The sequence below is a fragment of the Nycticebus coucang genome, chromosome 2, assembly GCF_027406575.1.
Source record: "Nycticebus coucang isolate mNycCou1 chromosome 2, mNycCou1.pri, whole genome shotgun sequence".
In the NCBI taxonomy this organism is placed as follows: domain Eukaryota; kingdom Metazoa; phylum Chordata; class Mammalia; order Primates; family Lorisidae; genus Nycticebus; species Nycticebus coucang.
The window spans coordinates 156,528,796-156,552,492 of record NC_069781.1 but is presented as its reverse complement, the minus strand read 5'-3'; the positions used below and the strand labels follow the sequence as shown (position 1 = coordinate 156,552,492).

Below are 23,697 nucleotides of genomic sequence, written 5' to 3'. Positions count from 1 at the left end.
AGGTAAGTAGATCTGGGCTCCAGTCCCCACCTAGTTGCCTGACTCTGGGCTACTTGACTCCCCACTTGAGGCCTCAGCGGCCACCTGTGTAAAATGGGAACACAAATGCCTCCTGGGGTTTGCAGGGGGTCCCAAAGGGCTTGCACATGTGAAGTGTGGTCCTTAGGTAGGGAGTCCGTGGTGGCTGCTTTGGTTGCGTCCCCACATGTTCAGGGCTGCATGGGGAGTTCCCGTCATTGCAGGTGACAAGTCTGGGGGCCAGGGCCTGTGGCTCCTGTGTGCACTGCTCTCTGCAGGTTGCAGCCCATCTTCCCGCAGGCCCAGAAAGTTGGCAGGGCCTGACTGGCAGGCCAGGCAAGAAGCGGAATGGGGCAGATCAGACAGGGGCTGGGTTAGACTAGGGCCGAGGGGCTGATGGGCATAGCTTCTATATCCACTTTTACTTTTGCAGGAGGTGCTGGAGGAGGCTGAGCTTGCGGCTGAGGCTGAGTACAAAGCCAAGGTTGAGTCTGAGTCAGAGGCTGCCAGCTCAGAAGGTGGGTGTGTGGTGAGGTTTGGAGTGGGAGGCTGTACAAGGATGTCCAGGGGACATTCAGGCTGGGGGTACCCTCACTGCAGAGGCAACCCCTCCTCCTCTCTCCATCTCCTTCTCATCCTGTGTGTCTTGGGGCCACATTATCACAGCCCCATTTTATGTTTCAGAGACCCCACACCCCGCCAACTTTCCTGCCACCTCCTCTCAATGAGAATGCAGTTCTCTGGGCTCCTACCCTCTGAGGTTTTGGCTTAGACATAACATATCTGAGTGCAAATTGGGACCAGAGCTTGTTGACAGCATGCTCTAGACTCCATGTCTCTTTATGAGGTTTTCCTGGCTGCTAAGATCTCCAGGCTATAGCCTGCATGTGCACTTGGCTGTCATTTACCGCCCCACTCCCATCCTGAGAACTCCAGGTGGGGAGGAAGTCCAAGGGAGCCAGACAGCAGCCAAGCCAGGAAGCTGAGGGCAGGTGGACCCTGAGGCCTGGCCTATGGGTGTTGCCACAGGTGCCTCCCCGCCCTAAGAGGCAGACAAACCATTTTACAGATGAGAAGAGTGAGGCTTGATGTATGCCACATTTGGCCCAAAAGTCAAGGCACAAAACTACACTTCACTCCTTGCGTCCTCTTTCCCTTCCTCACTGTGTGGCCCAGAGCCAGGTTTTGGGGCAGAGTAGGGACAACAATGCACCCAAACTGTGGCCGGCACTGAGGGAGGTATCAGTAATGGGGACAATGATGTTTCCCAGCCAGCCAGAGACTGAGATGAGACTGCACCCAGGGTCCCGACCCTGGATGTCTGGAGCTCACTCCCCACCTGATCTTTAAAAAGCATTCTCTGCTAACTTCCAGACACACCTGTAAGAAACCTACGAAGTCCAGGCCTGAGGCTGGGCCCGCACATAGATGAGTGAGACTGGGAGCAAAGAGGTGCTGACGCAGGTTCCGTGGGGCTGGTTTTGGCCCCTTTCTTAGGCAATTTGGAAACAGGTGGTCTGAGCCACATTCCGAGAAGCGCTGGGGCATAGCCATTTGTCCCTTACTACTCAAAAGTGTGGCCCTAGAATCAGCATCTTTGGCATCACTTGAAAGCTAGTTAGCAATGCAGAATCTCAGACCCCTGCAGCAGATTCAGAATCTGCTGGTAACAAGATTGCCTGTGGTCTGTTTGCACATTGGTGTTTGAAATGAGATAACCTTGGGCCCTGATTTTCGAACTTGACTGCATACTGGATTCATCTCAGGAGATTGAAAAATTCCCGATGCCCGGTAACATCTCTGGGCATGGGGCTGAGCATCGGAAATCTTCAGACCTCCCCAGGTGATTCCAATGTGCCACCCGGTTTGGGACCCAGGACCCTAGAAGAGTTATTGCTTCTGGCTGGAAGTGAGATGAATTGACCTCCAGGGTTTCTCAGGACTAGAAAATTCTACCAGGCTAAGAATGTTTGGGTCCAAGGTTTTTTGAGTCTACGAGTCTTTGTGTCTTAAGAGTTCTGGCTTTTGGATTCTAATTCTTTCTGAGTATGAGATGGGATGTTCTACTGGTGGTTTGGAAGTAGAGAGAGCATGAGAAGTTGGGGGTCTGCTGGGCTGTCTCTCAAAGCTCCAGGGCAGACCCGCCACATGACCTGATGACGTTGAGCTCCAGGGACAAGAGTGTGCTTCAGACCTTGGGTGGCACTGTTGCCAGTGCAGGAGGGCTCCAGGCTGCTGTGTGTGTTAGTGCTGGTGGGAGGGGGCCACCTCTCTTGCCTCCCCCAACTCTGTGCTCCTGGTTGTAGCCCCCAGGGTCCTGCCTCTGCCTGAGACCCTCTGGCACCAGCACCATGGCTAACCCAGGTCGCAACATGGAGCTGAACATCCTGGTCCAGGACCAGCTGCCTGTTCAGGTGGCCCCTGGGCCCGGGCCCCCAAACCTGGTGGAGCACCTCCCCAATGTGCCTAGCTATCATCGTCCCCCAATCACCCGCATCCCTGTTCTCACCTCCCGGAGAACCACCTTGTCCAATTCCAGCTTCGCCAAGGAGATCAGGAGCTCCATTCGTCTCCTAGGTAGCGTGGTCTCACCTACCCAGCATGCTTGTGTCTGTGGCATGTGCTTCTGCATGGCTTGGACAGTCTCCCCACGTGGTGCTGTGCTCATAATGTAGGGCCATAGTTGTGCTCAAGGAAAACCACCCCTTGTCCCTCTGCTGGTCAATGCCTTCATCCTGCTTTGTGGTGGTGACTTGAGGGATTTTAGTCCCCTTCTTTCCATGCCTAAAATCCCACAATTAATAATTCTTTTCTCTTTTTTTTATTTTGAGACAGAGTCTCACTTCATCACCCTTGGCAGAGTGCTGTGTCATAGCTCACAGCAACCTCAAACTCCTGGGCTCAGGAGATCCTCTTGCCTCAGCCTCCTGAGTACCTGGGACTACAGGTGTCCACCACAATATCCAGCTATTTTTCAGAGACAGGGTCTCGCTCTTGCTCAGGCTGGCCTTGAGCTCCTGAGCTCAAACAATCCACCCACCTAGGCCTTCTGGAGTGCAAGGATTACAGACATGAGCCATTGCACCCAGCCTTAATAATTCTTTTCTTTGGGTTAAATATTCCCTTCTGTACGTCCATCATATTTTTACAGATAGTCGCTCATGCCTTAGTTTAAACAAGTCATTCACTCAAATTTCCAAGCCAAGAGTCATGGACAGGGAGTCTAGGTTAGGAAGGCAGTGAAAGGAGAAAAATAAAACAGAAGAGGATGTAGGGGCCCAGTGCAGATAAAATCTACTTATGAGCTTTTGCTGGGAGCTGGACCTTCTGGGCACATTGATATCTGCTCAGCTAATTCAATTTCTGGAAAGGAGAAGCTCCAGGTGCAACAAGGCAGGCAAGGAGGAGAAGCTCCCTCAGAGGCCAGTGCAGAGGGAAGGCCTGTCTGGATCCATTTAATTGTGACAAGGTCCCCATGCAGGCATTCTGGCTGCTGCTGTTGCTCACTGTCTGATGACAAAGCTCTTGGGGACATCCTGGCACCTCTGGACTAACCCCAGTCACTTTCTACCCTAACCTAAGCCAGAGACCTGCCCACTTTGCCTTTTGATTAGTCAGTGTGCTTGTTTTTGGTTGACACTGTGCAACACCGCCTCTGAGGTCAGCACAGCCAGGTAGAACTGAACATGTTATGAGAAAAGGTCTACTGTCATCCTTCTCTTGTTTTCCTGGCCTGAAGTGGGCACAGAGTGGGGGTGAGGGGCATACATGCTATCCTGCAACAAGGGGGGCTACCCTGGACCCCACCTTCCAGTGGGCAAGCCTTAAATCTGCTCTTCCAAAGGATCCTCTGGCTCCCACCCACTCCCCAGTTATTGCTATATTCCATACCAACTCTAATTTCTTACTATTTTTCTTCCACTGGATTCTCTTTTTGATTTAATTACATGTATTTAAACAGGAAAACTTATTTACTATTCAGATAGAAAACCAGCATTGTTTGTTTAAATAGAAGGTGTAAATGGGTGGCGCCTGTGGCTCAGTCGGTAGCCGGCCCCATATACCGAGGGTGGCGGGTTCCAACCCGGCCCCGGCCGAACTGCAACAAAAAAATAGCTGGGTGTTGTGGCGGGCGCCTGTAGTCCCAGCTGCTCGGGAGGCTGAGGCAAGAGAATTGCGTAAGCCCAGGAGCTGGAGGTTGCTGTGAGCTGTGTGATGCCATGGCACTCTACTGAGGGCCATAAAGTGAAACTCTGTCTCTACAAAAAAAAAAGGTGTAAATAGAAATAACCACAAATATGCTGAGGTGGCATTGATGGTTTCCGGCAAGACCCGCTGGAGGCTCCTGGCTGAAGCCTGCTCTCTTAGCAAAAAAAGGGGATTTGGCTGTGTCAGAGGCATTCAGGCCATACTAGCACTAACCCGAGACCTCTGTCTGAGTTCAGGATCTAGAGAGAATGAAAATGGGGGTAACATTCTCCTTCTATTATCCTCTGCCTTGTCTTACCACTTACGAGCATGTGGTGTCTTCTCTGGCTTCTAGGAGCCCCACACTATGGGAAAGGTTCCCAGGGCCATATCGGGACAGTGGACTTGATCTCACTGTGGTATGATTTTAGACGCTACAGACAAGGTCATGAGAAGGCGTAGTAGGAACATGATTCCCATTTCAGTGATGCTGCTCAGCATCTTCTGAGCTGAGATTTCATTTTAACAGAGGCCCCTGTGTCCAGGGACCATGACCTTCAGGATGATTTCAGAGTTCAGTCTCCACAGCAGGCTGCCTGGGACCAAATCCTCACCCTGATCATCTTTCTTAACCTCTCTGAGCTTCTGTTCCTCCACCTACCTTGTAGAACAGCTGGGATGGTGAAAAGACTATATATAAAACACTCAGAGTCCAGGAGAACAGAGGCCTAGCTGGCACATAGGAAGTGCCAGACAGTAAATACTATTCTCTAAACCAATTTATTAATGATAATATAATATCATTACTTATATTTTTAATAATATTATTCTCAGCTTATAATCAGTATAATATAAACCAATATTATTTCTACCAAGCTGGTGGGAAATGAAACACCACTCTTGGGGCTTTTCCCTTCTTTTCTGTGGGGGAAGTCACGATTGCCGAGTTGTACCCAGGATAAGCAAAGGCACACCTGCCCCCTTCCTTTCCAAGGATCCCTGTGGTACCAGGCTTCCCATTCTTGAAGAGGATCAAATGGAGACATTTAGAGGCTTCCTCTGATCAGGGGCAACAGACTTCCTTTGTAGTATGTGTTACCCTCCACTTGGGCACCTGCATGAGTATTTCTTTGTTTTTAATGCATGCCAGGACCCCCCTAAGTTCATCAGCCAACCCATCATCTCTGCACCTCTAAAGGTCTGGTATCATGTCCCCATCCCAAGATCCGGCTCCATCGTTCTCTTCAGTGACTGTGCCCTTCACACCTGGGTGGGACCACCCAACAGCAACTAGGCACGGTTTGGGTGCCAGCAAGGCAGGGACATGCCTCCCCCCATATGGGGAGTGAGACACTTAGAAGCAGTTGGATATGTGCTTTCTTGGGTTTTTTTGTTGTTGTTACTGTTGTTGTTGTTTTAATGGCCATCAAGAAAAAGATCAACACTTTGTGTAGCTGCTTATACTTATTTTGCAATTTGATGAGGGGTCTGAGAAAAGCCTTAACCCTTTTTGGCATTTTTTTTTTTTTTTTGAGATGAAGTCTTACTTTGTCCTCGATAGAGTGCCAGAGTGCCATGGCATCACAGCTCACAGCAACCTCAAACTCTTGGGCTTAAGCAATTCTCTTGCCTTAGCCTCCCAAGTAGCTGGGACTACAGGTGACACCCTCCCCCAACATCCAGCTATTTTTAGAGACGAGGTCTCGCTCTTGCTCAGGCTGGTCTTGAACTCGTGAGCTCAGGCAATCCACCTGCCTCAGTTTCCCAGAGTGCTAGGATTACAGGCGTGAGCCACCACACCTGGCCCTGGTATTTGTTTTACTAACCGCTAAGCCCTTTGGAGATGACCAGGAATGGAGATTTTAAAAATTTAAGGAAGAAGTTTTGCCAGCCTAACAAGAGATTCCCCAGGCTGTGGGAAGGAGGAGAGAATGTGAGGCACAGGGGGCCTCACCCCACTACCGAGCAGACCTGGGGTGCTGAGCTGGGAGATAGAACAGGGCATGAAGGCGGTTCAGACAAAGGCAGCCCCTTAAACATGCACAGGGCCCGGAGTGGTCCTAGGCAGCCACCCAGGCTCAGGACCCGTGAGACTGTCTCAAGGCTCCTAGGGAGACATTGTCACCATACCGTGGGATGGGGAAACTGAGGCTCAGAGAAGGAAACCAGGCTGTGGCCCATAGCTCTCCCACATCCCTGTGCCCCCTCTGAGCACTGCTGCTGCCTCAGGTCAATGACACTTGTCCCAACACAGGGAAGCCAGGCTGGGCCCTGGAGTGCTGAGCTCAAGGCTGAGTCTGAGAGCTCCTGGGGCTTTGCAGCTTCCTTTGTGTCTCCCGGGCACTGGCTGGGGCAGCCTGGCCCTCAGAGGACCCTGCGCACTGCATTCTTGCACCCCTGCATGGAGCTTTTCTGTGGGCCCCGTTGGGAGGTGAAGCTGCCAGAGGCCCCGCCAAACATGCTTTCTGCAGGTTTTTCTTAAGAACACAGCTGGCACCCTGAGACCCGGCTTTTCTCTCTCTCTGACTCTCTCCTCTCCTTCCTCTCCCCAAGTTCCTGCCACAGAAGAGCACCCAGAAGTGCAGGTGGAAGATACCGATGCTGATAGTCGCCCCCTAGTGTTGGAGGAGAATCCACCCTTGCCTGAGCTGCAGCCACCGTCTCCTGCCAAATCTGATACCCTTGAGGTCCCAGGCTCAGCCTCCGGGACATACAGGTTATATTTTAATGCTTCTCTTGGGCCTTTCTCCGCACTGTGCCACCTGTCCATATGGCAGATGAGGATGTCAGGGAGAAGAACCATAATCCTATGAAACACCACCCCAGATGCTACAGTCTGGAATGTTGAAATCCCAAAAGATCAAAATCCCCAAAATATAATTCTGGATAAAATAATTTAAAAATTCTTTAAAAGATACTTATTTACACTTGAGAAACATAAAAGCATTACAGAATACTTCATGGGCCACATGGGCCATTTAACATATTTTTTTCTAATTATTTGTCTTCTTCTTTTTTTTTTTTTTAGAGATGAGGTCTCACTCTGTCACCCAGGCTGGAGTGCAGTGGCTCAATCATAGCTCACTGAAGTCTCGAACTCCCGGGCTCAAGCGATCCTCCTGCCTCAGCCTCCCAAGTAACTGGGACAACAGGCATATGCTGCCACACCTGGCTGATTTTTTAAATTTTTTGTAGAGATGCTATATTGCTCAGGCTGATCTTAAACTCCTGACCTCAAGCAATCCTCCTGCCTCAGCCTCCCAAAGTGCTGGGATTACAGGCGAGAGCCACTGCACCCAGCCCAATATAAATATTTCTGCAAGCATAAACACTTAGGTACACTAACAACAGTTGCATAGATATAATAGTTAGGAGCATACAACCTGTGTTTCTTAAAAAAAATTGGTCAAAAAGGGAAATGTAAAAATACACATCACTATGGTTGATAATTGTGTGGATCCAGCTTCACAACCGCAGTCATCAATGAACAACTTAAGTCTTTTGATGAGATAGATCAAAAACCGTGGTGGGTCACCATGCAGTCCACTCAAAGAGCCAAGATCTTGAGAAATTGTATCTTTCACAAATGCAGATATCCAAAGGGGACCATTCTTCATTTACTGAGGAAGCTTGGACATTTTTGTGTACACACACAATGCTTGCACACAAAGTCAACATTGTTCATAAATGTACTTTTCTAGAGTCAGAATGAAAAAAATTATAAAACAAATTGAAACCCTGTGAAAGTCTCTGCCCAATTTACACTTTCAGTATTGAAAGCAATGCCAAAGCAAAGACGAACTACATGGCATGGTGAATTGTAAAACCTAATGCTGGCCATTTAAACTAAAGAGGAAAAAACTTAAGAAAAAGAAAAGTAAAAAAACTAAAAAGAAAAATCAACATATGAAAAAAGATATCACAGGAATAGATTTTGGGTAATCAAACAATGTTAGTCCATACAAGCTGGCCAGCTTTCATGATCACAAGCTATATTTTGAAGTCTCCCATCGTATTGAATAGCAGCTGTTTTTTTTTTTTGTTTGTTTGTTTTTTGCAGTTGTCATTGTTTTTTAGCTGGCCCGAGCCAGGTTCGAACCCGCCAACTTTGATGTATGTGGCTGGTGCTATAACCATGGTGCTATGGGCACCGAGCCACAGCTATTTTTTTTCTTTTAGGACGTGGCTCGCCTCAGAGGCTATGTTCACATTTTCCACATAGCCCTGCTCTTTTTGATGTTCTGTGATTTAATATACTCTGACTTGAGCACTCCCTATTAAATTTTCTCATCTTCTCTGCCCCGCTTCTATCTTATTACATGAAAATTCATTCCACATGAACTCATCCATACACACATGATGTGACCATCCCATGGTTGTGATTTGGGGGATTTTTTGATCTTTCGAGGTTCTAATATTTGGGATTATGGCATTTGGGATTGTGTCTTTCAGGATTATGATCCAAAATCCTAGGTTAAAAGGGAAATTCCAATAATAAATAGTATAATAATATATATTAAATGTGACAGAGCTAGTTTCTACCCTCTCATTTTATTTTATGCTATATTTTCACAGGATGCTATTATTAAAACTTGCATGTGGTTATAACTTGCTATGTCTTTTTAAAATTTCTCTTAAATTTTTAAGTGTGAAGTTCAAGTACTGTTACATGTGCACAGGGTGGTACAGCAGATCTCTAGAATTTATCATCTTGTGTGATGGAAACTCTATACCCATTGAATGGTAACTCCCCATTCCTCCCCACACCCAGCCCCTCACGGCCACCACCCTACTTTGTGTTTCTATGAATTTGACTGCTTTAGATACCTCAGATAAGTGGCAATCATGCAGTATTTGGTCTGTGGGACTGGCTTATTTCATTCACTATAATGTCCTCAAGGTTTATCCATGTTGTAGCTTATGACAGAATTTCCTTCTTTTTTAAGGCTGAATAATATTCCATTGTCTGTATGTACCACATTTTCTTTATCCTTTCATCTATCTATGGACATTTAGATTCTTTTCACCTCTTGACTATCGTGAATAATGTGACAATGAACGTACAAAGGCAAATACCTGTTTAAGATCCTGATTTCTTTTCTTTTTTTTTTTTTAGACAGTCTCCCTTTGTTGCCCTAGGTAGAGTGCCATGGCGTCATAGCTCACAGCAACCTCAAACTCTTTGGTGTAAGTGATCCTCTTGCCTCAGCCTCCCAAGTAGCTGGGATTACAGACGCCCACCACAACGCCCAGCTATTTTTTTAGAGACAGGGTCTTGCTCTTGCTCCGGTTGGTTTCAAACTCCTGAGTTCAGGGGATCTACCAGCCTCAGGCTCCCAGAGTGCTAGGCTTATAGGTGTGAGCCACGGCCCCCTGCCTTAAGATCCTGATTTCAATTCTTTTGCATATATACCCAGAAGCGGACTTGGTGTATCATATACTAGTTCCATACTATTTTTTATAGTGCTGCATCATTTTACATTCCCAGCAATGGCGCACAAACACAAAAGTTCCTATTCTCCACGTACTTGTTAACACTTGGTATTTTCTGTTTTTTCTTTCTTTTTTTTTTGCTGTTTTTGGCCAGGGCTGGGTTTGAACCCACCACCTCTGGCATATGGGGCCAGTGCCCTACTCCTTTGAGCCACAGGTGCCTCCCTGTTTTGTTTTTTTTTGAGACAGAGTGTTAAGCTATTGCCTTGGGTAGAGTGCTGTGGCATTATAGCTCACAGCAACCTCAAGCTCTTGGGTTCAAGCAATTCTCTTGCCTCAGCTTCCCAAGTAGCTGGGACTACAGGAGCCTGCCACAACACCTGGCTATGTTTTGGTTGCAGTTGTCATTGTTGCCTAGCAGGCTGGGGCCGGGTTCGAACCTGCCACCCTAGGTATATGTGGCTGGCACCCTGCCAACTGAACCACGGGCACCACCTTTTTTTTTTTTTTTATAATGGTCATCTTAACAGGTGTGAGGTGGTGTCTCATTGTGGTTTTGATTTGTGATATCCTGATAATTAGTGATGTTGAGCATCTTTTCATATACCTGTTGGCCATTTAGCTGTCTTCTTGGAGAAGTCACTATTCAGGTCTTTTGTCTACTTTGTTTTTTTAGTAATTTGTTTATTTTTTTATTGAGTTGTAGTAATGTCTTACATATTTTGGATATTAGCCCCTTATCAGATAAATATGGCTTGCAAGTATTTATTCCCATTCCTTAGATTTTCTTTGCACTCTGTTGATTTTTTCCTTTGCTGCACAGAAGCTTTTTATTTATTTTTTTTTTTTTGAGACAGTCTTACTATGTCACCCTCGATAGAGTGCCGTGGTGTCACAGCTCACAGCAACCTCAAACTCTTGGGCTTAAGCGATTCTCTTGCCTTAGTCTCCCAAGTAGCTGGGACTATAGGCGCACACCACAAGGCTCAGCTATTTTTTTTTTTTTGGTTGTAGCTGTCATTGTTGTTTGGCAGGCCCAGCTGGATTCGAACCCACAGCTCTGATGTATGTGGCTGGCACTGTAACTACTGTGCTACCAGTGCTGAGCCCAGAAGCTTTTTAAATTAATACAGTCCCACTTGTTTATTTTTGCTTTTTTACCTATACTTTTAGTATCATCCCCTCGTTTTATTGTTAGATAATATCATGAAAACAGCACAGAACACTAGAAAAATATCACACAAGATGATGTTTTTATTGCTTTGTATTCTCTTCTGTGCCTCGTTTATGGGCTCATGATTCTGAAGAAGTGATTGACTTTGAGGGACTATGTCATTCCACGAACCTGTTCCCATATTGCCAGGCTATGTCCTTATCGGTCATTTAAGAGGGCCATGTCCTGGTCCTCCAGCTCCACATGCCAGAATGAATCTAACAAATCCCCTCTTATTGGGCACTGTTCACAGTGGCACTGTGACCTTGTGTTTGGTCTTCTGCTCTCTGTCTTTGGGCCTTTCTCAAGAGAGGGACTTGTAGTCAGGCTGGGCACATTTTTATGCCTCTAGAGATAAATCTGTGGCTCAGTGGCTGGAGTTGCTTTTGAACTTGTGGGAGGTAACTGGCAAAAAGCCCTGAATACAGCTTTAGGCACATTGTCAAAGGCAGGTCAGTGCCTTATGAATGAATGAATGATGGGGAAACTGTCAGTGCTTCCTCCACACTGGCTAGATGGAGAAATTATTCACTTTTTTTTTCTCTCATCTGTGAGTTCCTAAGTAATGTCTCAGTTGAGGTCTGGAGTCTGCCAGAGCAGAGATGGCTAGATGTAGAAAGTTGAGGGTTCTCCGATTTTAACACAGAGAAAAGAGACAGTGTCACTGTGCCTAAGCACTCAGCTCCCTGCTCCACCAGCTCCTGTGTTTAGTTTACTGAATTATGCACAAAACACATACAAAGGTCCAGAAATGTTGCTACCATGTTTGTAGTCATCTGGTCTACCTACCGCTTGTCCCTTTATGTGGGCAGAGAAGCTAATATGGACCCAGCTTGGGGGAGCCATATTTCAGGGGACCAAGACCACGTAGCTTTCTGCATGTGAGCTGGGCCCGTGAGGCTCCTCTTGTCCCTGTCATTTATTCATTCAGAAACATTTATTGAACATTGTCATGTGCCAGGCTCTGCTCTAGACGCTGGGAGCTGAACTTCTAGTGAGGCCAAGACAAGTCATGATCAAGTAACAAACAGATGCTAAATTGAATGTGACCATGAGAAACAGGGTGGTGAGCCTCTGCCTGCACCTAGCCCCAGGAGGGGCAAATCCTGGGACCTGCCTGAGGCTGGTGGGGCTGACTGTGGACAGGGGCAGACAGAGCACTGGCAGCAACTGATGGGAGCCACGAAGCCACGGAAACCACAGCCCCAACCGTGGGCCACTCTGGCGAGGCTTATCTTTCAGCTTAAGACCGTGGTTTGGAGTGAATCCCAGCTCAATGCATACAAGATGTGGGCCTTAAGGCAAGTCAGTTAACCTTCCTAGGCCTCCCTTTTCCCACTGTAAGGCAAGAATAAAAATACCACCTGTCTACCAAAATTGTTTCAAGAAGGTAAGGAGTTGCTGACTTTGAGCTACTCAGCATGGGGCCGGACGCCAGGGTTCACTGGGGCAGCACGTGCTCCCTGGGCTCAGGAGGGCACATTGGGCTGGCTGCTGGAGGACTGACTTTGGGTCCCAGCTATGCGACCTTTGGCCTCAGTCTTCCTGTGTGGAGCTGTCCTTTTAATTAGAGTGTGAAAGAAATGACTCCGTGAGTTTCCCCAACTTCAGCAGGTTGGCAGAAGGTAACAGGATAGTTTCAGAGGCTTCAGCAATAAGGGTGGCTTCTGCACGTCCCTCCTTCTGTATCCCCCTAAAAACCCTAATGCTGGAGGCCTGACGCATGGTGGTTGATGCTGGGGACAAGTGCTGGCCTGGAAGCCTGGCAAGACTCAGGTTTGGGTTCCAACTGAGTGTAAATCGCCAAGGTCACGCATAAAGAAGAGGCAGGATGAGGTTGCAAATTCAAGTTTGCCTGATACCAAGTCAGTGCTGTTAGCTTCATACTAGGCCACTGTGCTGATGTGGAGGCAGAGGTGCAGAGTGTGGCTGTGCCTCTCTTCCCCCTCTTTGCCTCCCTCCAGGCAAATGAGGGCCCTTTGGCAACACCATCCCCTCTTCCTTTCCTCTACCCAGGAATTGGCTCTACATGCTCTTTAGAAATCAAAGTAATTTCACTGACCCCTGGGGCCCGTGCCCTCACTGAAGCCCCCTTCTATGTCTGCATCCTTGCAGGAATAAGCTGCCCTCTCAGGATGAAGAGGCTGAAGAGCTCAAGGTGCTGTCACCAGCTGAGTCCCCAGTGGTTGCCTGGTCGGACCCCACCACCCCACAAGACACTGAGTGAGTGGAGGCCAGCTGTGAGGTCTCAGAGAGTAGAGAGCAGGGAAAGGTGTGGAGGGGTAGGACAGGAAATGGGTGTGTTTGGAACCCTCCATTGGAGGGCAGGCTTGACTCCAAGCAGCAGGACAGGGCAGAGTCTGCAGGGTGGGCTGGAACTCTGGGCCCAGCTGTGCCCACGACCCACTCAGAGATGGGAGACCCACTCTGTCTTTAGGCAGAGGCCCCCTTGTAAGGGAGATACTGAGGGGAGCCACCATCGGGGCGCCTGCTGCTGAACCCCCGAAAGGGCCAGTGCAGGCAGGGAGGACCACCAGGATCTTCAGTGGGTCCCATCCTGGGGACCACATGAAAAATAAAGATTCCCAAGCCCAAGCCAGCTCTGCTAGCTCAGAACCACAGGCAGTGGGCCCTGAGGAATCTTCATTTTAAGAAGCTCTCTAGGTGATTCTGACATAGCTGGACTTCAGTACAATATATAGAAGCCACTATGATGCCATTGGCACCTGGGTCTCTGCCATCTAACTGTCCCAAGGACGGAGACACTGGAAGGTGTTTTCTGAAGGGTTTGAGTAACCTGAGGGATGGTGAATGCCCCAGCGGTGGCCCTGGGCTGTGGCCTGAAATCCCCACCACGCTCCCCAACCACAACTCCCGGCCTAACAACGGCCCTTCCTATCATTTTTTCTATCTGTAATTCTATGCGGTTTATGCTTCACAGAGTTGTGGGAAGGGCTGAAAAGATAAAGAAGCAGGGAGAATAAAACTCCAAGCCTTGCCTATAGTCACTTGTCCATTTTAGCACACAGTGGAGTCACATTTTATGCAGTAGGGTAGGGACAGGGTTAGGGTTTAATATCATAAAACAAGGCATATATGTGGTGTAATAATTAAAATGACATTGAGGGCTCGGTGCCTGTGGCTCGAGCGGCTAATGCGCCGGCCACATATACCTGAGCTGGCCAGTTCGAATCCAGCCCGGGGCCCCCCAAACAACAATGACGGCTGTGACCAAAATATAGCTGGGCATTGTGGCAGGCGCCTGTAGTCCCAGCTACTTGGGAGGCGGAGGCAGGAGACTCGCTTGAGCCCAGGAGTTGGTGATTGCTGTGAGCTGTGATGCCACAGCACTCTACTCAGGGTGACAGCTTGAGGCTCTGTCTCAAAAAAAAGACCCTTGAGAACCCTTTAGGAGGTTAACTTGGAAACACAAGTATTAGCTCAGGTAAGATGCTGTAACAAACAACACCCCAAAGTTTTAGTGGCTCAATGAATAAGAATGCACCTTGTACGTCAAAGTTGTCTCACTAGTTTCATGTGTCAGGTCAGCAGAAGGCTCTATTCCGTGCAATAGACGGAATACTTAGGGACCCAGTTAACGATGGCTGTCACCTTCTCTGTGTGGCTTCCAAGATCCCAGTGGTCACCACTAGAAAGGGAGAGCTGCAGACCTCTCTTCAGCAAGGAGGCCTGAAGTTGCAGGTATCATATCCGCTCACAGTCTCATGATGAGAGTTCGCACCACCATGCCTGGGAAGTGTCATCCCTGGCTAGGTGGTGATGGTGTGTGAGAAAAATACTCAGCTCAGCGAGATGACCACAGTGAGGTCTTGTAAGGGAAAGCTGAGTCACACGGCCTGTCTCAGCTCACCCAGGCACATGCCCTGCACTGAGTGGAATGCTTGGCAGACTCTTATTTATTCTCTGCCTCTGTCTCTGTGTCTCTCTCTCCCTGCCCCAGTGCATACATGTTAATTCCTGTAAGTTAAAGAGCTTTGTAATGTTCTGCACTGCTTTTTCCACCAATTATTTATTTCTTTTTATTTATTTATTTTTTTGAGACAGTCTTACTTTGTAACCCTTGGTAGAGTGCTGTGGTGTCACAGCTCACTTCAAACTCTTGGGCTCAGGCGATTCTCGTGCCTCAGCCTCCCGAGTAGCTGGGACTACCACAATGCTTGGCTAGTTTTAGAGATGAGGTCTGGCTGCTCTGGCTCAGGCTGGTCTCGAACCTGTGCGCTCAGGCAATCCACCTGCCTCAGCTTCCAGAGTTCTACGATTACAGGCATGAGCCACCGTGCCCAGCCCACCAGCTATTTCTTAAACCTAAAAGAGTAGCCCCGTTCTCCTCTCTGCTCTGACCCCACTCACAGATCTCATGTGAACCCCAAACTGGGGCTAACAGCTCGATTTTGCTGAACTCCAAAGGTAGGATCGAAGTTTTGCTAGAACTACCCATCTGAATCACATCCTATGTGGTACTTTTGCTAAGAGCCTGGCCAGAGCACCTGGACATTGTTCCCAGACTGAATTTCCTTCCAGGAGATATTTCAATGGTTTCTGATATCAGAAAGGAGACAAAGGCAGGACTTAAACTTCTTCAGGCTCTGCTAGAAGGTGGGACACAGATGCTGCCTGGCTCTGGCCTAGAGCCACAGGGGTCCCTGCTTCTCAGCTTTGGGTGATGTCCCCACAGTGGCAAGGATCGTGCAGTCTCCACGGCCAGCCATAATAGCGCCATTATCAATGACCGGCTCCAGGAGTTGGTGAAGCTCTTCAAAGAGCGGACAGAGAAAGTGAAGGAGAAACTTATCGACCCTGATGTCACCTCTGACGAGGAGAGCCCCGCACCCAGTGAGTCTGGAGCTAGAGGTGGCCCCTCTGGCCAGGGAGGGGGTGGGCCCCCCAAAACCTCCTGGCAACTTATGGTGAAAATGGTCCCAAGAAAATGGTTGGGGTGCATGAGAGAAGCCCAGATCTGCATGCTCTGGTTTTGGGGTCCCACGTGTACAGGTTTAGATCTGTACCTGGGAGTGGGAGGAAGATGGGCGTTCTGACCAACAATCCAGTTGTACCTGGCTCCCTCTCCCTCCGGGCAAGTACTGTCATTGATCCTTCTGCCCCATTCCCACTGGCAGGTGGGTGTTGCCACCCAGGGATGTACTTCAAGGTCTTACATTCAGATGGTGTCCACAGACTCTAGAACTAGATGATCTTATTTTTCAGGGGCTCAGTGCCTTGAAAGTTCTTATGGTACCACCTAAGGTTTCGTTTCTTTCAAGGTATCGGGAGGAAATAAAAAACACTCTCTTGCGAGGGAGATTTTCTAGGTCTTTCCAGATGAAGGCTGTGTCTTGGGACGCATGGTGCCCACAACAGACATAGCAGAACCCAACTTCACAGTCCTAAAGCTAGGAACACACCAGATTGAACCTGTAAGAGCCAATCCTTAGATCACAAAAAGCATTGTTACAGATACACAGGTAGGCTGAGATCCCATCCAGTCTCTCGTTTTAGAGACGAAGGAGGTAAGAGTCCTTCTCAGGAACTTAGAGCAGCATTTCCCTGGTTTGATTTTATTGACCCCTTTAGTATTTTGATCTAGGTGATGGGAGATCTGGGTACCAAATGCCTCTACCCATCACAGAGGACCAAGGGGGTCTAAACACAGACATAAGGAGACACTGAAACATCCAATTTGCCCAGAAACACCTTACTTGGGGTGGCTTCTGAGAAGCACGTCCAGATTGGCAGCTGGCATGAGTTTCTAGGTGGGCTCCCAGGCTTCTGTTGAAGAGGGAGCTGTGGAGTCCACTCCAGGAGAGCCCCTCCATTTCCTCACATGGAGCTGGAGCTTGCCAGTGTCCCCTGAGCTCCAATGCCAGGGTCTATAGTTGGGACCCTTTTCTCTGCATCCTCTACCTGGGCCTTGGGGCTGGGTCAGATTGTCACCAATGTCATCCCTCAGCCCCAGCCAAGAAAGCCCCAGAGCCACCTCCAGACACGAAGCCCCCTGAAGCAGAGCAGGCCGAGGAGGAGCACTATTGTGACATGCTCTGCTGCAAGTTCAAGCGGCGGCCCTGGAAGATGTATCAGTTTCCCCAGAGCATCGATCCGCTAACCAGTGAGTTCTTGGTGGGAGTGGGCGCTCCCTCTGTGTCACAGGAGAGGGCAGAGAGTGGGAGGACAATGAGGGAGGGTCACAGGGGGATGTGAGAGGTGGGGTGAGAAGCCATGGACGTTCTGGGTTTGTGACCTTTTGAAATGATTCCACACTTGCTCACCCAATTCTTTAAACAAACAAACAGGAAAGAAGTATGGAGAATCCTCAAAAAACTCAAATTAGATCTCCCATTTGACCCCACAATCCCATTACTAGGCATCACCCAGAAGAAAAAAATCATTTTATCATAAGGACATATGCACTATATTGTTTATCGCAGCTCAATTTATAATTATCAAGCTCAATTACAATTATACAATAATTATCAAGATGTGGAAACAACTTAAATGCCCACCAACCCAGGAATGGATAACAAACTGTGGTGTGTGTATACTACGGAATACTACTCACCCATAAAAAGATGGTGACTTCGGGCGGCCCCGTGGCTCAAAGGAGTAAGGCACCAGTCCCATATGCCGGAGGTGGTGGGTTCAAACCCAGCCCCGGCCAAAAAAAAAAAAAAAAAAGATGGTGACTTCGCATCATTTGTATTAACCTGGAGAGAGTTGAAACACATTCTTCTCAGTAAAGTATCACAAGAATAGAAAAGGAAGAATCCAGTGTACTGAATACTAATATGAACCCTGTAGAGGATCTAATTCACACCCACAAAGGAGAAAAACTCATTGCAATTGGGGGAGGGGTGTGCTGGACTGGGAAGGGGGTTGGGGTGCTCCCACTGGGCACATTGTGGGCGTGTATGGCACACCTTTTGGGTGGAGGACATAACTACAAGAGGGACTCTTATAACAAATTCAATATTCAACAAATTCAAATATTGTGATATGGCTGTTTCTACTCTCACATTAACCTGAAATTTAAAAAAAACCACAAACAAACAAACAACAACACAAGTCCCTGGAATAGGAATATATGATCATGCCATCTTATAGACAAGGAAATTATGGCAAAGGGTAGAGGCACAGTTAGTTGGTAGAGGCCCACGGCTCCTGACTCTGGGCCAAGTCTGTCTACTCGGGTCTACCGGCTTTTCTCCTGCTTTAAGCAGGAAAGGGCAGGAGTTCTTCCGATGTCTAGGGTGAATTCTTCATTTTTCCCTTTAAGCCCATTCCATGTTCCTCAGAAATAACGCCACTTTATGTGTGCACGAGCTTTACAGTTTACAAAGGACCTTCCTGCCTCTCCTATCCTACCTTTTCCTGTGACTTCTCTGAGAAGGGAATAGCAGATACCAGAGAGGGACTTTCTTAAGGTCACAGAGGAAATCATTTTGGGGCAAGATTCCAGCTCTGGGCTTCTAAAGTGACCAGGTGATCTACGGTGTCTGTCCACTCAGCCATCCACCCATCTGTCCACCCTCCATGTGCTATTTACCGCTCTATATTTACTAAGACAGGTCATACGTTTTTGGAAAAGTTTCACAAACAATGAAAGCGGTCGCATGCAGTGGCTCATGCCTGTAATCCTAGCACTCTGGGAGGCTGAGACAGGTGGATTGCTTGAGCTCACGAGTTTGAGACCACCCCGAGCAAAAGTGAAACCCTGTGTCTACTAAAAATAGAAAAACTGAGGCAAGAGGATTGCTTGAGCCCGAGTTGGAGGTTGCTGTGAGCTATGACGCCACAGCACTGTACCCAGGGTGACAGCTTGAGACTCTGTGTCAAAATAAATAAATAAAAATAAATAAAATATAATAAATAATGAAAGCAAAAGGGTTTGCTAGTTTGCTATCTGTTAACTAGTAGTGTTACCATATTCCCTCCTCAGAGTGTTCTGATTTGTTAGGGCCCAGCAGTGATTTACTTTTATTTTTATTTTTATTTATTTATTAATTTTTTGAGACAGAGTCTCACTTTGTCGCCCTCAGTAGAGTACTGTGGCGTCACAGCTCACAGCAACCTCAAAACTCTTGGGCTTAAGCGATTCTCTTGCCTCAGCCTTCCAAGTAGTTGGGACCACACGTGCCCGCCACAATGCCTGGCTATTTTTAAATCAAAGAGAGTTTTACTCACACCCAGTCCCCAACGTGCCACGTGTAGTAGTTGAAGGGAAGCGCAGATTGGTGGAATGAGGAAAGCCCAATGTGATGCCACCCGTGAGTAGCCTTGTCCAGTGGATGCTCTAGCACGTTCTGCCCCTCCCTCCCCGCAGACCTGATGTATGTGCTGTGGCTGTTCTTCGTGGTGTTGGCCTGGAACTGGAACTTATGGCTGATCCCTGTGCGCTGGGCCTTCCCCTACCAGACGCCAGACAACATCCACCTCTGGCTGCTGATGGATTACGTGTGTGACCTCATCTACTTCCTGGACATCACCTTGTTCCAGATGCGCCTGCAGTTCGTCAGAGGCGGGGACATCATTGTGAGTCGTGGGCAGGCGGAGAGGGTGGCCAGAGGCAGAACCCCCAGCCAGAGCCTTCAGGGGACTGACCCTGATGCTGTCAGAGACAGCAAAATAAATGAACGAGGAAATCTGAGGGATGCTGCCTGTTCAACAGCACAGTTGCTTACTCCACATACCTTTAATATGTTCAAATTAACACACCAGATAGTGTTCCTAGGTGGATTCATCCCCGGACCACCTGGTGGATTTAAAGATGGAGAAGTAGCCCAGAGAATGGCCTTTAGTGCAGCTGCACTTGGTTCAAATCCCAGCTTCACCATAGTGAGCTGGAATTGCCTCTCTGAGCCTCAGTTTCCTCATCTGTAGAATGCAGATAGACCTAGTTCCCACCATGTAGGGCTGCAGTGGGGATTCATTGAAAGAATATGTGTGGAGTGCCCTACACAGGTAACTGTGGGCAATTAACATTTCCCAGAGGACCTGCGAAGAACATGCTGATGCTCTCCTAGGGCTCAAGTTTGAGACCCTGCACTCTGGTCTAGCCCTCACTTACCAAGGAGGAAACTGAGCCCCTGACTGTGGCTTGTCAGGAGCAGGGGGCATAGTTCCCATTTTCGTCACTTTCCAAAATTCCATGCTGGTGGCACCTGCTCCACTGTGTGCAGGCAATTTAGGGCAGTGTTTTTCAACCTTTTTTATCTCATGGTACACTTGAACCTATAATTAAACTTCCACAGCACACTTAAATTATATTGATCCAAAAAAGAATGAAAAAGAATATGCTTACTGTGCTTTGAACTGCTTTTGAAAATAATTTAATTAATGATCCTTAAAATTTTTTGTGGCACACCTAAGATTCTCCCATGGCACACCAGTGTGCCTTGACACACTTAAAATCACTGACTTGAAGGAAAGAGAATGCCCTGGTCAACCTCCCTCCAGCTTTGATCAGAGCAGTTGCCAGCCCTCAGTGAATAAAGTTAGTCTGGGTAAGACCAGTGGGCTGAGAGAATAAATGTAATATTCTCATTTTCCATCCAAGAAATCAGAAGCTAGCCGGTGTCTTGATGTTCTCATAGGAAGGCGAGGTTCTTCAAAGAATTCTACTGTTGCTCCCCCTAGGGGTCAAGTCTAAGCTCCAAGGTCATTCCACTGTCATTGTTCTATTTTCTTACAGACGGACAAAAAGGACATGCGAAATAACTACCTGAAATCTCAGCGCTTTAAGGTGTGTGTCAGGGATGCAGATTTTAGTGTCTGTGGGGTCTTAGAAGGTGGCATCTCAGAGAACCCTGGGTGCTTGGGGCCCCAGGTGACGTGCTTCCTGCTACATGGGGGGATGTAGAGCTCATCTTCCCTTGGAGTGCCCAGTGGCCTCTAGGGGACTATGGTCCCCAATGCCCAGGCTGCAGACTGACAGTGGTCACACGGAAGGAGGCGAGTGGCAGGCTAGTGAGGGAAGCTGCTTCTGTATTTACAGCCAGTCCCCATCACGTGCCATCACTGCCTGAACTCTGCCTCCTGTCAGATAAGCTGTGGCATTCGATTCTCACAGGAGTGCAAATCCTACTGCAAACCGCACATGTGAAGGATCTAGATGGAGCGCCCCCTATGGGAATCTAACACCTGCTCATCTGAGGTGGAGCCGAGGCCGTGACGCTGGCGCTGGGGAGCGGCTGCAAATACAGATTATCAGCAGCAGAGAGGGCTGACTGCACAGAGACCATAGTAAATTAACTGTTTGCAGACTCCTAACAAAACCATCCCCTTTCTGCCTGGTCTGTGGAAAAATTGTCTTCCATGAAATTGGCCCGTGGTGCCAAAAAGGTTGGAGACTGCTGCTCTAAACCCCAAACTCCAGGAGACCACCAGAGGTTAGATGGCCCTCAGAGGCACCTATCCATGTGTCTATACCACTCCAGCGCCTGATACGTGGCATATCAGCCTGGTAATGAGGCTGCCCTTGGGGTTGGTGACACAGGCTTTGAAGCCAAACAGGGCTTTGCTGGTGGGATGCTTTCTGTCTTCTAGCTTCAGGCCCCTCTGGGGCACTCTGACCTCACTTTTCCATTGAAAGTAGAGACCCTGACCTCACTCTCTGAACCCTGAACCCTGGGCTTACCTGTTTTACCCACTGTGATGTCCCACGGGTATTTCAGATGGACGCACTGAGTCTCCTGCCCTTGGATTTTCTCTACTTGAAGTTGGGCGTGAACCCCCTCCTTCGTTTGCCCCGGTGTTTAAAGGTAGGACTAGTGGGCCCCACCATTCCAGGCCTTCAGTTCCTCCATGCTCTGCAACAACACTGGCATCTTAATGTCCATCCCCAGTAACCCAGGGCAGGGGGCTGGTGTCCTTGAGGGATGGCACAAGGGGTGAAGCATTTGTCCCACATGTATCTTAGTGGAAAGTTGATTACAATTGCCAGCACTTTCTGTTCCAGGGACTTTACAAAGGCTTATTCCTCAGCCCATAGTGTGAGTGTTATTACCACCATTTTACAAATGAAGGGACTGGGGCACAGAGAGTTTAAGTAATTTGCCCAAGGTCACACAGCTAGGAAGAAGTGGACTCTGGATTTGTAGGAAGTCTGCCTCTACTATTTCTGCATTCAGTAACAATGGACACTTTTAAGAGAAGGGCTTCTGTTTTATGATGGTCTCTGTCCAAAAGATAGGGAAACTGATGCTTGGAGAGGCTGGGTGACTTGCCAAAGTTGCAGGTGTGAGGAAGTGACGGGATGGATTTGAAAGCATACTCCAGACATCCATTTCATCTTTGGTAGGTCTTAGTGTCATTCCAGCCATTCCTTCTGCTAACTCACTGGGCAGATTCCGCATCCCGGGGAGTCTGGCTGGCACAGCATGGACTGGAGACCTGGTAACTGTCCTGTAATGTGACCAGGGTGGCTCGCCATTCAGAGCACATGTGATCCTCCAAATGGATTTTTCGAGCCAACCAATTAAATTCATCTCTCCCCAACATGATGCCTGGTGCCTTTTCCCAGAAACAGTACTAAAGGAATTTACAGAAGGGCAGGGGATGGGGGTGGGAAGGCAAGCCATAGGCATGGTGGCTGTAATCTTAACACTCTAGGAGGCCCAGGACAGTGGATTGCTTGAGCTCAGGAGTTTGAGACCAGCCTAACCAAGATCAAGACCCCATCTCTACTAAAAATAGAAAAACTAGCCAGCCATGGTGGCCAGTGATTATAGTCCCAGCTACTCAGGAGGCTGAGGCAAGAGGATTGCTTGAACCCAAGAGTTTGAGGTTACTGTGAGCTATGATGCCACAGCACTCTACTGAGGGTGACAAAGTAAGAGTCTGTCTCAAAGGGAAAAAAAGGCAAATGCAGTAACATTAATAACCCAGAGAAATAGGGCAGAGCGAAACAGGAGGCGTGTGAGTTCCCTGATGAAGGAGAGCACGCCTGGCTGGAGGTGAGCACGGGGGCTGCCTCGGAGCCTCCTGGCTGCCAAGAGGAGGAGGGAAAACCGTAAGGGGCGCTATTCATATCTGACACGTGCCAGCCCCCTCGGGGCTGCAAAGAGTGCATTAGAGCCAAACATCAAGATGAGGAAGGCTGAGCCCCCAGGCTGAGTGTCACCCCAGATGTAGAGGTGAGGCCCACGTCTTGCTTCATGCAGTGGCCCTGGAGGGTGCGCATACCTCATGGGCCTAACATTTAGCTGAACTCAGAGGGTGAGACTCAGTGAGGGAGCCATGCCCATGGTCATTTTGCCTCCAATTTAAACTCTGGATGGAAATTAGAATGAGCGCTTGGATGAAAACTGGCACAGCCCTCAGGGAATCTTCATAAATACTATTTTCAAATATAAAAAATAAATATGAAAAAAGTAAATAAATATGGGCAAAGATTGGGAGGGAGAGGGGTAATGTAGCATAATGGAAAGAGCTTGTAGCTTTGAGTTCGATCTGGGTTTGAGAGCTGTCTCCATCAAGTGCTAGTCCTGTGCTCTGGACAAGTGGCTGGACTCCAACTGCCAATTTTCTCTCTGTCAGAGGAGAATGACAACACACACCACACATGTAAATGAGGAGCAAGGCAATATACATAAAGTGTCGGTCGTATCACAGGTATTCAAGAAAGAAGAGTAGATACAATTATACTCTTATTATTATATATCAGCCTTTGAAGGATTAAGGGAGGAGTGTTAGGGATGCCAATTGTTTATAAAATGGTTTTCTTTATAAATAACATTCAAAAAAGCATCCTTAACCTGGGACACACCCATCCCTTAAAGTTTCATGACAGGAGTCAGAGGGTCCAGGTGTCCCCTGAAATTATCAGCAAATTG

At 48.2% G+C, this 23,697-nt stretch overlaps 1 protein-coding gene across 1 annotated transcript in view; it reads left to right on the top strand.

Annotated features, from left to right (window-relative positions):
* CNGB1 (cyclic nucleotide gated channel subunit beta 1) overlaps nt 1-23,697 on the top strand; it is an 81,180-nt gene that overhangs the window by 35,317 nt on the left and 22,166 nt on the right. The window contains exons 17-24 of the mRNA XM_053554067.1: nt 452-536; nt 6,760-6,922; nt 12,968-13,075; nt 15,549-15,706; nt 16,821-16,976; nt 19,188-19,396; nt 20,556-20,606; nt 21,538-21,624. Coding sequence (XP_053410042.1) covers nt 452-536; nt 6,760-6,922; nt 12,968-13,075; nt 15,549-15,706; nt 16,821-16,976; nt 19,188-19,396; nt 20,556-20,606; nt 21,538-21,624 — 1,017 coding nt within the window. The remainder of the gene's footprint in view (nt 1-451; nt 537-6,759; nt 6,923-12,967; nt 13,076-15,548; nt 15,707-16,820; nt 16,977-19,187; nt 19,397-20,555; nt 20,607-21,537; nt 21,625-23,697) is intronic.